This window comes from Schistocerca nitens, chromosome 3 (assembly GCF_023898315.1).
Source record: "Schistocerca nitens isolate TAMUIC-IGC-003100 chromosome 3, iqSchNite1.1, whole genome shotgun sequence".
Lineage (NCBI taxonomy): Eukaryota > Metazoa > Arthropoda > Insecta > Orthoptera > Acrididae > Schistocerca > Schistocerca nitens.
Genome location: NC_064616.1, coordinates 750194566 through 750211881, shown reverse-complemented (window position 1 = coordinate 750211881; position 17316 = coordinate 750194566). Strand labels below are relative to the sequence as shown.

Sequence of the window (17316 nt, the reverse complement as noted above, 5' to 3'; positions counted from 1 at the left end):
CCTGAAGAAGTTCGTAGATCCTCTTCCTTAACAAACTAGTGCTTTGTCTTCCTTGATAAACTAAGGTTATTACGAGGTGCTATCCAAAATTTCGGGTCTGGTGCTGCCATCTGTTGAAAACCTTACCTTTGGAATAATGGTCACCACCACCCTCGAAGTAGTTTCCATCAGCACATACACACCAGTCCCAGTGATTCTGCCACTGGTCAAACGTTTTCTGGAAGTTCTGTTCTTTGAGGAAGTTTATCACTGCCAGCAATGCTTCTTGAATCCTCTCTAGAGTGTCGAACCGACGACCTTTCAACTTGAGTTTCAGTTTTGGGAATAGCGCGCAAAGTCATGCCAAATCAGGCGAGTACGGTGGATAGGGTAGTGCCGCCATGTTGTTTTTTGCCAAAAAGGTCCTGGTGAGCAAGGATGCACGACAGGGTGTGTTGTCATGATGCAGGAGTCAGTTCCCTTGACACCAAAGTTCGGGCCACTATCGCCGCACATTTTCATGGAGCAATCGCAAAACGTCACAGTAGTACACGGAATTCACTGTTTGGTTGGGTTGGACGAATTCTTTGTGTTCAGTTCCCTTGGTATCAAAGAAAATGATGATCATGCTCTTCACTTTGCTCTTCATCTGTCTTGCTTTTTTGGGTCTTGGAGAGCCCAGGCTCTTCCACTGGGGCAATTGTTGCTTTGTCTCTGGGTTGTAACTGTAAATCCAGCTGTCGTCACTAGTGATAACCTGTGACAAAAAGGTTGGATCATCAGATGCGGTCTGACAAAGGTCCGTGCACACTTCAGCACACTGTGCTTTCGGATCAGCAGTCAAAATCTTTGGCACAAATTTTGTGGCGACACGATGCATGCCCAATTCATCAGTCAACATTCGTTTACATGTCCCATAACCTATACCCACTTCATTCACAAAGTCTTGAATGGTTCGACATCGATCCGCACGAACCAGTTGTTGAAGTTTGGCAACAATGTCTGGCATTGTGCGACTAATGGGCCTTCCAGTGTGAGCATCATCTTCGATGTCTGTACAGCTGGCCCTGAACTGAGCATGCCACTCAAACACGCGCGTACGGCTCATGCTCTGTCCCCCAAACACTTGTTGAATCATTCCAAGGGTCTCCGAAGCACTTTTCCTGAGATTCGAACACAATTTGATACACGCGCGCTGTTCTGTTCGTGGATCCATTGTAAAATCATCACACACCCAACACAGAGTATTACGGAAATCACTTGGACATGCAACACTAGTAGACTATGTACTAGTGGATAGGCAGATGATGAGCAGCCTCACAGATGTTAAGGTCATTCCATCTGAGGCCTTAGACAGTGACCATCGGCTGTTGGTAGCCACCCTGAGAGAGAAAAAAGATAGGAGGGCAACAGATATACAGGAGAAAAGGTTGAAGACATGGATGCTGAAAGAGGATGAACGGAGGACCCAGTACCAGACACTGATCAGGAAGAAGCTGCCAAAGGAAGATCAGAGAACAGTGGAAGAAGAATGGGGAGATTTTAAGAGGGCTCTAGTTGAGGCAGCTGAGACTGTGTGCGGAAGAACTAGCACAAAGAGGAGAAGTAAGGAAACCCCATGGTGGAACAACATATGTAAAGAGGCAGTACTTCGAAAGAACAAAGCCTTCAGAGAATGGTTCCAGACCCGAACAGAGGAAGCTAGGGTAAAATATAAGGAAAGCAAGAAAGCGGCACAGACCATAGTAAGGGCGGAGAAGAAGAAGTGGATGGAAAAATGGACAAGAATGTTAGAAGAGGACAGTGAAGGGAACAAAAAAGTACTTTACACCATGGTAAGAAATAAGAGGAACGACAGAAGCGAGTGCCTGAGGATCATGGATAATAATGGAAGAGTTGTGGAGGAAATGCATGAGCTCAAAAAGATTTGGAAGGAGTACTTTGAAGATCTGTTGAATGCCGCCAAGCGGGTAACTAACAGCGATGGAGAGCCTAAGGCAGCAGACGATTATAATAGTGGGGAAATTGAGGATCTAACTTGGAATGAAGTGGAAGAAGCCATAAAGAGGATGAAAGGGGGCAAGGCACCAGGTTGGGATGAAGTAACAGTGGATATGATACGAGCAGCAGGAGAAGTAGGAACCCAGTGGCTATACAGAGTGCTGAGGGTGGTGTGGAAGGAGAACAGAATTCCTGAGAATTGGAAGAAAGGAATTATAGTCCCGATCTTCAAGAAAGGGGATAAAAGGAGATGTGAGAACTACAGAGGAATCACCCTGCTATGCCACTGTGGAAAAATCTATGAAAAGATCCTGGAGAAGAGAATAAGAAGCAGTATTGAAAGTAGACTGCAAGAGGAGCAGTACGGTTTCAGACCGGGAAGATCAACAACGGACCTCATATTTGCGGTAAGGCAACTGCAGGAAAGGCACTATGAGTACGGGAAGGACTTAATCATGGCCTTTTCAGATATTGAGAAGGTGTGTGACAGTATCTGTAGGGACAAGCTCTGGGATGTGCTGAACGCAAAAGGGATAGATGAAGAGATAACACGAAAAGTCAGAAAAATGTATGAGGGAAGTGAGAGTTGTGTGAAAGTGGGGAGGGAACGTACTGCATGGTTCAAGCTGGAAAATGGGCTGCAACAGGGAAGTGCACTTTCTCCTTTATTGTTTATTATTGTTATGGATGAAATCCTACAGCAAGTATCAGATGCAATTGGAGATCATAAAATGAAAGCAGTGCTTTTTGCCGATGACCTGATGTTATGGGGAAATTGCGAGAAGGAGGTGCAAGAGCAGTTAGATGCATGGGAGGCAACGGCAGCACAATATGGAATGCATTTCTCTGCAAAGAAAAGTGAAATAATTGTCACAACAAGGAAGAAGAATAGGCCAAATGTGGATATAACTTGTGGAGGGGAAAAACTATAAGTGGTGTGGTAGAGAACTTCAAGTACCTGGGAAGCATGATTGAAAGTAAGGGGGGAAACGCAATGGAAATAAATGAAAGGTGCAGAAAAGCAGGGCATTAGGGGGCTTATTTGGAGCAAGGAGGTGCCACAGAAATCCAAGGGAATTATATACCGAACCTACTTTGTCCCCATATTGACATGCAGAAGTGAGACATGGGTAATGCACAAAAGTGACAAAAGTAGAATACAGGCTAGTGAAATGAAGTTCCAGAGGAGCAGGTTGAGTGTAACAAGACGAGACAGATTGCGAAATGTGTATGTGAGGGAAAGACTAAAGGAGGAACCAGTACAGGACAGGATAGAAAAATCAAGACTGCAGTGGTATGGACACATGAAGAGAATGGATGAGGGAAGGATTCCAAAGAGGATGTTTGATCTGCAACTGGAGGGGAAGAGGCCCAGAGGAAGACCAAGAGATAGATGGGTGAAGGGAGTGAAGGAATGTGTGACGAGAAGAGGAGAGAACTGGACGAAGGTGGAAGAGGGGGAATGGTGGAAAGACAGAACACGATGGAGAGGCTTGTGTTCCCGACAGACCCAGCCAGTGGCTGGAAACTGTCCAAGATGATGATGATGACTTGGACATGCAACACATCCTCCCAGCTGAATGCCACCCTGCACACTGACTCATCAGATATGCAGCTCTCACCACCTAGTGGGGCAAAGATCTACTCTTCTACATTCCAGATGGTGACAATAGTCCCGAAAATTTTAGATTCCACCTCGTATGATGGTTAGAGACAGTGTTACATGGCATTAGTGAGATGTCTCCTGAGGATTACAAATTTTTTGACTGGTACTCCAAAAACTTGAAATACAAGGGTAGCTTGAAAAGTTCTTGGAATGGGATTGAAAGAAATGACTTATCTCACTTTTTTATTTTTCAATATAGTCTCTGTTTACACTACTGTACTTGACCCAGCAACAGTCAGTGCCTTGATCTCAACTCTGCAAAATATCCATCAACTTCAACTGTCAGTCCTTTGTTTGAAGAGAATGTCTTGTCCACTGAGGAAAGTTTTGAGCTTGAGGAAGAGAAGAAAGACTGATGGAGCCAAATCCAGCAAATAAGGTGGGTTTAGCAGCAATTTGTATTTTAGTATTTTAGTTTGTGTATTTTTGCCATTTCAATGGTACTTGTGTTGATGAAAGATGATGTTCTTCCTTGCCAAACCTGGACTTCTCTCATGGATATTTTGCTGTAGTTGGTCCAGGTCAGCATAATACTGTTCCATAATTGTTTGACCAGTTGGAAAATAAACTATCAGCAGAATCCCTTTTGGATCCTACAAAACTGACAACTTGACCATACCACCCAACTGTATTGCTTTTGCTTTCTTCAGTGGTGGTGAATTAACAAGTCTCTACTGCTTTGATGGTTGTCTCGTCTCTGGGGTTTAGTAGTGCTATGAACAGGGTCAAACAAAATTTAGACATTTTCGTTCTAATACATTTCTGAACCTGCATTACGAGCCAAGGCACTCGTCCAGCAGATCATTTTCATATATCCAATTCCACTGTTAAAATGTTATGTGCCCATTCAGATAACATCCTTAAAGCTTCAGCAATTTCTTGCACTTTCCTCCATGAGCATTCTATGCACTATTGCTGTAATTTCTGAAACGGTGACACATCTGAAACAGTGGATCATCATCTAAGCTGTCTTGACCAAACTTAAACTCATTTCTTCACTCGGCAATAGTTGAAAATTAAGATGCACAGTCTCCCTGTGTGTTCCGAAAATTGGCATGAATTTCCTTTGCTTTCATACCTTCCTTTACGAAGTACTTAATAACAAATCAAAATTTTGTTTTTTCTATCCTCACATTTTACTACATGGGAACAACAACAAAGAGACGCCACATCACAGATTTCTACCCAGAGTACAGACATCTCGTTGTGATTGTGTGAACTAACTACCCTTGTAAGGAAAAAATTAATGTTAATATGATACTCTAGCATAGGCAACTGTGGAAAATTGGTGTCAACTTCAAAACCTTCTACTTATAAGTAAACAAAGCAATCATTTGTAAATACAACAATTATTTCCAAACAAAGCGTTACTTGAGCCTAACTTTTGTTTCATGTGTCCCCATAACTGTCTATTTAATACTAATTAGCATTTTCAAAGACTCAAGTAACTGAGGAGAATTTCCATTAAGACCTCTTCCATATCATATAATGAATTTGCTTTTCTTAAATATTACGAAAAATATGAATGTTTTTACAGAACAGAAAAAGTATTTTTTAATATTCATATGTATCTAAGTACTGCATCTGATGTTATAAATGATGGATATTTCAGAAGGAACTATAAATATTTGGGACAGTGTTAAAAAAAATAATTTAGCATATAAAAGAACAATATTCTTGCACAAAAATGGTTTTGTGGCTATATGAAAATCTAAGTGGAGTACATCCACAATGGAAGTGCAACTAGTTGGTTATAACCTGATGTGTGTAGCCTCCTACCTATAACAATCCTTTGAGTATTGCAATGGAATTCTTCAGAGGTGGGGAAATATTTTGAGACTGTTGTTTCTTGAAGATTAACATTTCATGTAATTATACAGATCAACTTTCATGTGACAACAAACATATTTGTTCAAAGATGCCAGTCGACTGTTGAGAGTCAGGAAAAAAGGGTAATGTCAAGGAAGGTCATGCTGATAATTGGCAGCCAACAGCGATATGGAAGCTCATTTTCAAGGGATTAAGTTTAACTTATTACACTCATTGAAGCACAGCAGTAGATATCTTGTAGTCACTTGTTTAGGCAGTTACACCCATATCTACTGAAGGCACTGCATGATTGAGTAGATGCAACACACTGGATGCAGATAATTGGCAGTGATGGTGTTGGCAGATAGTAATGGTCCTTTCCATGTTGTTTGTGACAATGGAAAATTTGAGACGTACATGAAAATATAAATGAGGAGGGGTACTGACTGGCATCTTAAAACACTGACATTAGTTGTCCATAAAACACCTGAATTGGATCACTGCATATAAAGGAACTTGCCTTTAGGAACCTGCACTCTCAGCAATCAATAGCACGCCACTGCAAGTGTACTCTTGATATATGTTGTTGTATTTCATAGTGTTACATTAGGTCTACAAGCATTTTAGATTGATCTCTTTGAAAGATGACTGCTAATATCCCATTACTATTTTGCAACCATAAGAGTCACAGCAGAAGCTCTTTTTATTAATGACATTTTTATTCACATCAGTGGTCACACTGTCAAACCACAAAACATTGCTTTACCTATACACATGTTTAATGAAATAATTTCCTTCATTTAGCAGCATTAGATAGCCAAAATCAGAGAAATGTTGCAAATACCACAGCTCATTTGTGGGCAGGAAAGAGGGAAAAATTCGTTAAAGCTCTTACTTTTTCTTCTGCATGTTAGAAATTGCTACATGTTCTTTGCCTGCAGTCTGAAAAGAAGTGTCAATGAAATTGATATGGACATTAATAAGGTATTTCTAACCTGGCACTGTAGACGATATTCTTTGCCAAATATACAATGGTCCTCTGTCTTTTGCTGGTAGCCACTTTTTAAAAAGCCATTCACTCACAATGAAGTTCCCAATAGAAAAACACCTTTTTTCCATAAAATGTGTGTCAAAACATTGTTTTTGCATACCATCAGGCCAGCAAAGGACGGCCACCATAACTGAGAGGTTGTTAGCATTCAATAATAATTCAGGCCTATTTCTCATGATATGTGGTATCAAACAGAAGGCATGGAAGTATCATACACATACATGCAAGTTTTTCTTATAAAAGTGGTTTTGTGTGTGTGTGTGTGTGTGTGTGTGTGTGTGTGTGTGTGTGTGTGTGTGTGTAAGCAGCCGTGCACGCACGCGCCTGCTCATATACAAAAATGATACAACTATGACAACTGCATATTTCGTGCAGCTGTTCACCTGGACGGTGGCATGCTAGAATACAACCTTTGACCTGGTGTAACGAGAAATGTGATTCATCTAATCAGCTGACACACTTGCAATGATCTACGGTCCAAACTTGATGATCTCGTTGAGTCAACATGGGGTCATCAAAGGTGTGCTCCAAAACACACATATCTACAGAAGCATTGTACTCTGTAGTCAGATTTGCATGTATCACTGTCTACCCTGGTTTACAAAGTGGGCAAGCCTCCAATCTCTACGTTCTGCGATGAGGCTTGTCGCCTACTCATGGTTTCACTATCCTTCAACCACCTTCCATACATACTCATGGTAGCAGTACATGAACAGCCAACGAACTTCACTGTGAAAGTCGTTAATGTTAGTGGATTTTCCAATTTGCAGATAATATTGTCACTAAAATGCTTCCCCTTTCACCTCTGCTCTCCACTGATATACTTTCCTTACTGCATCACATGCCTACACCACAAGCAGGTGTCATTCAGTCTCATGGTGGGCAGTGATCCTAATGTTTTGTGTCGTCAGTGTATACTGAGCATGTCTTAAGAGACATCAGATGCCTTTCCTCCATAGTTTTTAAAGATATTTTCAGTTCTGCCTTTGTGATATGTAGGCTGCATAGTGTTTCTTAGTGCAGATCAAAATCCATATTAGGACTGGTTATACTAATCTAGTTTGACTGTTAATAGCTCATCACCCAGGGATTTAGGTTTTTAGATTCATTGTAGGATATATTCCAAGTAGGAACCACAAAAAACTCTAATAAAGATGCATCACGAAGGAAATCAGTGAAATGATCTGTACTCACATATTCACAACTACAACAACACCAACCACTAACACTAACACTACTACTACTACTACTACTACTACTACTACTACTACGTTTGCATTCATAGTGTTTGGAGATAAACAAGCTTGGATGTTCTCATGCTAATTCGATGAGCTGTGAATCATTCATTTTGAGCTGCCACAGACTAAGACAAGCTGCAATGACAGTACTTCCAACTGCACACTAATGTTTCAAATTAACTGCTTTGCAGAGCGGGAAAATTGCATGGCTATAGCTGCCTCCCTGGGAGTTGCCGCTGCTGTGCGCCTGCACTACCTGAAAGGATCCCACTGAGTTACTAACAGAAGTCCCATTTGATAGTAAAGTGACTACAACTGTGCAACTTAAGTCATTTCACACACCAAACTGGAACTGTATCTTAAAGTTTCCTGATAAGGTATGCTATTCCACACAATATGCTTCACAGACTGGGATATTTCTTGTTTCCATTGCGTATTGTGTGTCACTGGTGCTACTAATCTGGCTGAACCAAATTTTCTATTTATCCATCCAGTCATCGAACAACATCTCTAATAAAGCTCAGAACTTTGAGTTAGTTACTAAATACTTACTGTAGGTTCTCTACTAATTGACAGAAGATGTTCCATTTGTTCTTCTAATTTCTCCATACCGCACGACATCTGACTGATGCCAGAATCATGTGATGTAGTTTCTCGTTCCTTATCCAGCATTTTCACAGAACTGAGGCCACCATCAAAACTATAATTCTGTATTTCTGTGGTTGTTCTGTGGAGTGACCTGCAAAACAAAGATTCCTAATTAACAGAAAGTTAGAAAATAAATTTGAAAGGTAGAAACCCTGCAGTATATTGATTTTAAAAAAAATTAAATACTGGCCTGTCATTTATGTAAATCGTTACTTGCAGGAGGGTTGGAGTTCAAGAAGGATACTAAACCAGCTAGAAGAGGATGAAAAGGAAAGTAGCCATGGACTGTTTAAGGAACCATTCTGACATTTATCTGCAATTATTTAAAAAACCAATGAAAAATGGAAATCAAGTTTGTGGGATAGGAACACAAAGCCCACTCCTGAAGGTGAGATGAACACCTCAACCACTTTCCTTTGTTTCTTACAGAGACCTAATACATGGCATACAGACCACCTTAGTCATTATTCTACACATTTTACTTGCCTTCTACATCTACCTCTACATATGCACTCGACAAGCCACCAAACAGTGCTTGACAGAGGATGCCCTGTACCACTAATAGTCACTTCCTTTTCTGTTCCACTAGCAAACAGAGTGCTACAACAAGTATTTATATGACTCCACACGAGTCTTAATTTCTTGCATCTTCTCTTCATGGTCCTTGCATGCAGTGTATGTTGGCGGCAGTAGACTCATTCTACAGTCTGCTTCCAACACCAGTTCTCCAGATTTTCTCAATGGTGTTCCTTGAAAAGAATGTTGTCTTCCCTGCATGTACCCACATTTGAGTTCCCAAAGTGTCTCCGTAATACTTGCACGTTGTTCGAACCTACCGGTAACTAGCAGCTTGCCTTTCAATTGCTTCAAAGTTTTCCTTTAATGCCACCTGGTGCGGACCTCAAATACTCAAGCAGTTCCATTTGTTCTTCTAATTTCTCCATACCGCACGACATCTGACTGATGCCAGAATCATGTGATGTAGTTTCTCGTTCTTTATCCAGCATTTTCACAGAACTGAGGCCATCAACAAAACTATAATTCTGTATTTCTGTGGTTGTTCTGTGGAGTCACACTTGTGTCCTATATGTGGTCTCTTTTACAGGTGAACCACACTTTCCTAAAATTCTCCCAATAAATTCAAGTCACTCACTCGCCTTTCCTACTACTGCCCTTATGCGCTCGTTACATTTTACATCACTTTGCACCGTTGCGCCTAGACATTTAATCGATGTGACTGTGTCAAGTAGCACACTACTAATGCCATATTAGAACATTAAGGGTTTGTTTCTCCTGCTCATCTGCATTAACTTAAATTTTTCTACATTTAGAGCAAGCTGCTATTATCACACCAACTAGAAATTTTGTCTAAGCCAACTTATGTCCTTCCCATACATCACAGTGTCATTAGCAAACAGCCCTAAATTTCCAATAACCATGTCCACAGATCATTTGTGTATATAGAAAATAAAAGCGGTCCAGCACAATCCCCTGGGGCACTCCTGGCAATAACCTTTTCTCTGATGAATACTTGCCATCGAGGACAACACACTGGCTTCTGTTATTTAAGAAGTGTTCGTGCCACCCACATATTTGGAAACCTGTTCAGTATGCTCATACCTTCGTTAATAGTCTGTAGTGGTGCACTGCGTCAAATGCTTTTCAGAAAGCTGGGACTATGGAATCTGCTTGTTGCCCTTCATCCATAGTTTGCAGGATATCACATGAGAAAAGGGCAAGCTGAGCTCTCATGAGGGATGCTTCCTAAAACCATGCTGATTTGTGGACAAAATCTCTTCAGTCTGGAGGAAATTTATTATGGATATTGATCTGTAAGTTTTTCAGTACGTTTTTTTACCCTTCTCATATACAGGAGTCACTTGCACAAATTCCAGCCACTTGGGACTTCGTGTGAACAAGAGATTCACTATAAATACACCAGACTTATCAATGAGTGCCTAGATAGAAGCCTTAGATCTGCTACATGATATTATGTAGGACCAGAATTTTTGGCATTCTCGTCAAGATCTTTTGCTAAGGTATGGAGGTGGTAGACTTTGTATGCCACACACATCAAATCTTTTTATAGCTGCACAAATTTCTACTAACTTTTGCCTGTCATCATTTGCACAGTCTCTTTTGAATCAAGAGTGCAATAGACTTTGCTTCCCCAGACTTTTCTGAATTTCGTTGCTAAATGAAGGTGGGTCTTTTGCTTGCTTAATCCATTTACTCGGCACACATTTCTCGACAGTGTAATTTACAATCCGTTTAAACTTTGCCCATAAATCCTCTACGTTCATCATACTGGAACTAAATGATGTCACCTCACTGTCTAAAAAGGATGATATCGACTGCTTATCTGTTCTTCCTGGTTCTAGTAACTGCCAGTATTAAGTGTCCACCCCATATCCATGAAAACTGCTTTCAGTCATGGTAGGAACACAACACATAGTACTTTCAAACCATTGTATTCCCAGTGTGTGCCGTTTCCAACTGATTCAAATGTGTGGAAACTAACCTACAGGGTCAATTAGGTGATACTATTGCCATCACCCACATCAGTGGTTTATGAGTCAATGAAGAACACACAAATTTCCACATGGACATGTACACTCCAGAACAGTGAAACCTGTGCCAAACTGGTTCTCTTTTTAGTTAATCTATACAAAATGGTCAACACTTGTGAAACACTGCTAGTTTTAGCTCTTATCTTCCTGCATGTATGTAAGTACTACCTTCCAATTTCTATGGAAAATGTTCTGTAGACATTGCATAACCATCTAGGGATTTCAAAAGTTACACTTAAAGATTCTCTGGAAGAGCGGAAAAACACCTCAATGCATGTCAGTAAATAACTGTAACAAACATCCCACACAGAAGGTAAAACACGTCTGCTTCGTAAGAAGACTGAAGACAAAACAGAGGAAATAAATTTCAATATATGGTTGTCAATATTCATACTAATGATTACACACGGTAAAAAATTGGATCTTTTGAATAGTGACAAAAAGAGAGTAATAAACTTGTTTTCACTGATATAACAATCAGTTTGTGCAACGCACATTAGTTAGTAAATATCACACATATAAATGTATCTGGGAAAATACAGCTATTTCCAGCACTTTTTGACAAGCTCACCCAGTTGAAAAATCTGGAACTTGATATTAAACTGAGGTGACAAAAGTAATGGGATACTTCCTAATATCGTATTGGGCCTTTTTTTGCCTGGTGTAGTGCAGCAACTCGACCTGCAGGTTGTTGGAAATCCCCTGCAGAAATACTGAGCCATGCTGCCTCTATAGCCATTTATAATTGCGAAAGTGTCGCCACTGCAGGATTCTGCGCATGAACTGATTTCCTGATTATGTTCCATAAATGTTCAATGGGATTCATGTCAGGCTATCTGGTTGGCCGAATCATTCACTCAAACTTTCCAGACTGTTCTTCAAACCAAGCGCAAACAACTGTGGCCTGGTGTCATGGTGCATTGTCAACCATGAAAATTTCATTGTTGTTTCAGAACATCAAGCCCATGGGCGACTGCAAATAGTCTCCTAACACAACCATTTCCTGTCAATTATTGGTTCAGTTGGACTGGAGGACCCATTCCATTCCATGTATGCATAGCCCACCTCATTACAAAGCAACCTTGTAGAGCCTTGTTGACAATCCAGGTCCATAGCTTTGCTGGGTCTCTGCCACACTCATACCCTACAATCGACTCTCATCAGCTGAAATTGAGACTCATCTAATCAGGCCAATGTTTTCCAATAATCTAGGGCCCAACTGGAATGGTCACGAGCCCAGGAGACACGATGATTATGATGACATGCTGCTAGCAAAGGCACTCTAATCAGTTGTCTGCTGCCCTAGCCCATTAACGCCAAATTTTGTTGTGCTGTCTTAATGGATACGTTCATCGTACGTCCCACATTGATTTCTGTGGTTATTTCTTGCAGTGTTGCTTGTCTGTCAGCACTGACAACTCTACGCAAACACTGCTGCTCAGCACCCTCTTGACACTGTGGATCTTTGAATAGTGAATTTGCTAATGATTTCCAAAATGGAATGACCCAGGCGTCTAACTCCAACTACTATTTGGCGTTCAAAGTCTGTCAATTCCCACCATGAGGCCACAGTCACATTCAGAAACATTTCCACATAAATCATCTGGATGCAAAAGACACCTCTGTCAATACACAGCCCTTTTCTACCCTGTGGACCCAATACTACTGCCATACCTCCGTACCTCGTGGACCCGACACTACTGCCATGTATATATATGTGCATATCGCTATCCCATGACTTCTGTCACCTAAGAGTACACCATTATAGTTTGATTTTCACTTTGGGCTGAAACATAGCTGCTGAATGCTTCATTTTTTAAATAATGTTTTTCCTCTGCTCACAAAAATTTGCAAAATGTGCCTAATTCATCAACAGAACTGCTGAATGACAGTTATGCTTCCCAATATCTTTTGGATGGATTGTATCAGTTCTATGATTCAGGGACATTCATGCAATGCAGAATTACAATTCTTCTTTGGGTTGTCACAAAATGTATTTAAAAGATACTGTAATACTTTAAACAGAACTTTCATAATGACTAACTATTATGTTTACCAACATTGGGATGACTGTAGGGGGGGGGGGGGGGGGTTGAATAAAAATAAAATACTCTGAACACGTAGCCATTTCAAGTATCACATAATGCTCTGTTAAGCTCTGTTCTGAAAACAGACATGATCATCTGTAAGTTTGAATTTAGCTTCACAATAATTTCAAATTGTTCACACCAATTCATTCTGATTACCTGTAAGAACCAATGTCAAAGTGAAAAGCTTGTAACACTGTTTATACTTGACCTCTGAACTCTAAAAATATTTGTATGTAACTCCAATGACAAGTAACAGAGAAAGCCAAAAGGCAATAAATTTATTTTGAAATGTTCATAAACTGTGATGTTCAGCTCTGAAGACATTCAGATACAGATTCCAAGAAAAATAGGAAATGAAAAATTTGATTTTGTGAATCGTTTTGAATCTGTAGTCTTAAATGTATTTTACACTGACATGTGATACTGCACTGCATTTTAAATAGGGTTACAAAATTTCAAACCCCTGCAGGTGTGGGCGGGAAAGAGCAGGACCAATTAGGTTAAAATCCTCTGCCGCAAGAGATTTATGACCCACACAATATGTGACTTAGAGGAAAATCTAATGCAAGCTTCTCTAATCTAACTTGTGCTACATGTAACGGAAATTCCTTGGTGCACTATAAATAATGAAATGGGTAAAGGTAACATCTCACCTTATAGTTCTGGTGTCGAGTGGTTGAAGGCCCAAAAACAAGACTAACAATGTTGCTGAGCTTGGACGATGTCTGTCTACAGAGCTAACTAGTGCAGAATACACATATACATACACCTGCAGGTGTATACTGTACCGCCCAACTACATGTACCGGCACTGCAGCTAGACTTGGGCAAGGGGTTGTATCAGGTCTAGTAAGGATAGGGAAAAAGAAGGTGGAGAGGGGGAAGGGTTGGTGGGGAAGGGGAGGAAGGGTTGGTGGTGAGGGTGGCTGACAGCTGGGAGGGAGGTGCAGCAACATGACAGGATAAGCCAAGAGGACTGAAGGATAGAAGGATGTATAAGGACAATGTCTATCTATGCAGTACAGAGCAAGCATGTTGTGCTCAGTAGTGTGTTCCACAACTGGGTGGTTAACTCTGCTCTTGGACACATTTTCACAGTGGCCATTCATTCGGGTAGATAACTGGTAGGTAATCATGTCCACATAAAAATTACAATGGAGCAGTAAATAACATGACTGCTTTCACAGGTGATAGGTCTTGAATACGATGTGCTGCGGTGCACTGTGCATATTTAGAAATTTTGTCTTCCACAAGAGTATGACACATGTGGCCAGGGTTAAGAGTAGCTGTGTCATAAGAATGGGTCAGAGTACTTTTTACATTGTGTGAGTGGTGAATCATCACTTTGGGAATTACGGGAAGTACATGTTTTGCCTGCAACAATCTTACTGTTGCATGTACTTCAACTTTGGAGGACGTCTCCAGTTACCGTGCTATTTCACTCACACACTATGTTACATCGGTTAGTTGTAATGTAGCACAACTGCGTCTACAGGACAACTGGGACCTGAATTCTGTTCTGACAATGTGCCACTCTTGTTTCGCAATGGTCTTAGTGTGGGGTGACATGTTTAACAAACTTTACGAAGTTCTTACATAACAACGCAACATCTTGTGTAGTAGTGCTGCATTATGTGTAATGTGGAAATTTATTTCTAGCCCAGAAAACAGTTTTAATTTACACAATGCTTCATTTCAATGGACACTCACCACAGAGATTTGTTATTACTAGTATCATAAAAATATATTCTGAAGGCTACAGGTAAAATTGAAAAATTTGCTTATTTCTGTTAAGCACTATGAATATCACAGAAGAAACAAAACCAGTGGTTATTATTCACACATTAAAAATGAAACTCAATGAAGAGGAGTAAAAACAAAGAGGGAGTACTGAAATGAATGAGAAAATAAAGGAATAAATCAAAAGCAAGTATTGTTGAAAGTTCTTGCCAAAAGTTTAGTGGTTTTTCAGTCATTTACCACCACACTAGGTTGTGTACTTTTCTGTAGTTCTCTCATAGTACTTCTCAAAATCTTGTTCATTTCTAATTCAAAGCACACAAGCTGCTTTACATGGTACTGGTCAATCAACGCACAATGTTTTCAATCAAATGGCTCTGAGCACTATGCGACTTAACTTCTGAGGTCATCAGTCACCTAGAACTTCGAACTAATTAAACCTAACTAACCTAAGGACAGCACACACATCCATGCCCGAGGCAGGATTCGAACCTGCGACCGTAGCGGTCACTCGGTTCCAGACTGTAGCGCCTAGAACTGCAAGGCCACTCTGGCCGGCAATATTTTCAATCAAAATTAGGCATTTATAGCTACGAATGGTGGGCTAGGCATGCACCACCTTTTTCCTTTTCTACCTTTTGCAATTACCACAGAACTTGGAGCATCTACTGGATTACCAACTGTGGCCTGCACCTTGCATGGAAGAAGATCTGTTTGTGACTCTGAGTGAAATTAAAGAGCAGTTATTCTTTCATTTGTTTTTAATGGTAATAACCATGTATGGTTTTGTTTCTAATTTGAATAAATAAATAATAATTAAGGCTTCATAGAATCAGAACAAAGAAATGTCAACAAAAGAGGTTCTAGTTACCTGTACACTTCTTCTGGATTGAGACTTCCCTCATCCATCTCCAGAGAAGGCCTAGACTGTGGAGTTGCTGGAGACTGAACATGTGGTGATGGTGATGGGGGCGAACTTCCCGTGCTACTGCGCCTTACATGGCTATTTACAAGGCTTGCTGCTGTTTCCTGTACAATTAAATGACTTCATATAAACCTGCATTTGATTTTGCTATTGCCAAAGTGTACTTACATTAACATTTCTCACATGATTCAAATTTAATCTCTCTAGTTCTACAACTCTCTTTATCCTCCTCCAACTGCAACCAGAACCACCACCACCACCACTACAACTAAAAGTTCTACTACTACTGATAACAACAGTGATGATACTGTTAGTGACCGAGTTTTACTTCTATTACACATTTCATGTGATGGACTTGAATGAACTGTCTACTACTTCATAGCTCACTCACGTGACAATTGATACACTAGCAAACCATTTAATTGCACACTGTATTCTAATCCGAACAAAGTTCAAAGACCTCATTAAGGTGTGAGGCCAGAAACATGAGGATACAAAACTGACCAATTGTTGAAGCACATACTGGCCACTGTTTAATTTATATGTATTATATTTTCAGGCAGGAGTGTAGAACATAGAATTCAACGGCAGTTAAGGACAGTTGATTACAAACTAGATTGAACATTTCAGCAATATTTCACTATTTAATGGGAAAAAATACAATTATTTGGCGGAGGGACGGGGAAATGAAAAGAAACAAAAGAGTGAGAAACGAGCAAAAAATGTTAAAAGTTTTGCATAAAACACAACACTGTTCTTCTCAGGTATAAATTGCGTACATGTGTAATATCATTATGTAATAGATGGCATAATTTTGGTTTAATTTCTTAGGACTGCGTTTGATCAAGAGTAATGAACTTAGAGATTACAGCCTTTAGTAAAGAACTTGTCTCCATAAAAGATATACAGATTTCATAGCTGCCATGCTACAATAAGACTGAGTGCGACAGCAACAAACTATAACCAACAGCTTACCCTACTGAATCACCCCAATCACAAATAAATAAATAAAAAAAAAAAAAATATGCTGTCCGTTACTTTCTTGTTCACCTCAGCAATTTATAAAAAACTTTTCTACATCTTTCTGAACATCTTTAACCACAGAACAAAATAATTTTGTGTAATGTGTTTTTCTAGAAAATTCTCATAACATACTAATATAAACTGTGTTGATCATATTGCCCTGGTGTCTATCTCGATAGCTCTGGCTGCTATGTGGACAACTTGGGTTCAATTTCTGGTACTGCTGGGATTTTTCCTTAGTATGAGGACTGAAATGGGGAGCACTCAGCTTCATGATACCAATTGAGGAGCTACAGGAGTGAGAAGTAGTGGCTCCAAGGTCAGGAGAGCTGACAAAAAAGGCCGAGAGAGCAGAACACTGAGCTTTGACGTCGACATTGCCACTGGAGTCAGGAACAAACAATTACTGGAGGTAACAGACAAGTGGTGGGGGTCTCATTCTTCTCCCACATCATATTACACTTGATTGTGAACAAGGTGGGGCAGGCGGAAGTGATACTAGTGATAAGTAAAACCTGCCATGCATGATTTGTGGCTTGCCAAATATAAATGTAATGGTAAAACAGATTTCTACATT

General features: G+C 40.2%; 1 protein-coding gene across 6 annotated transcripts in view; it reads right to left on the bottom strand.

Annotated features, from left to right (window-relative positions):
• LOC126248748 (CLIP-associating protein 1-A) overlaps window positions 1-17316 on the bottom strand; it is a 275249-nt gene that overhangs the window by 36235 nt on the left and 221698 nt on the right. For all 6 annotated transcript variants that reach the window (XM_049950080.1, XM_049950084.1, XM_049950085.1 and 3 more), the window contains 2 exons: window positions 15663-15820; window positions 8297-8483 (listed from right to left, as the gene is read on the bottom strand). In XM_049950080.1, coding sequence (XP_049806037.1) covers window positions 8297-8483; window positions 15663-15820 — 345 coding nt within the window. The remainder of the gene's footprint in view (window positions 1-8296; window positions 8484-15662; window positions 15821-17316) is intronic.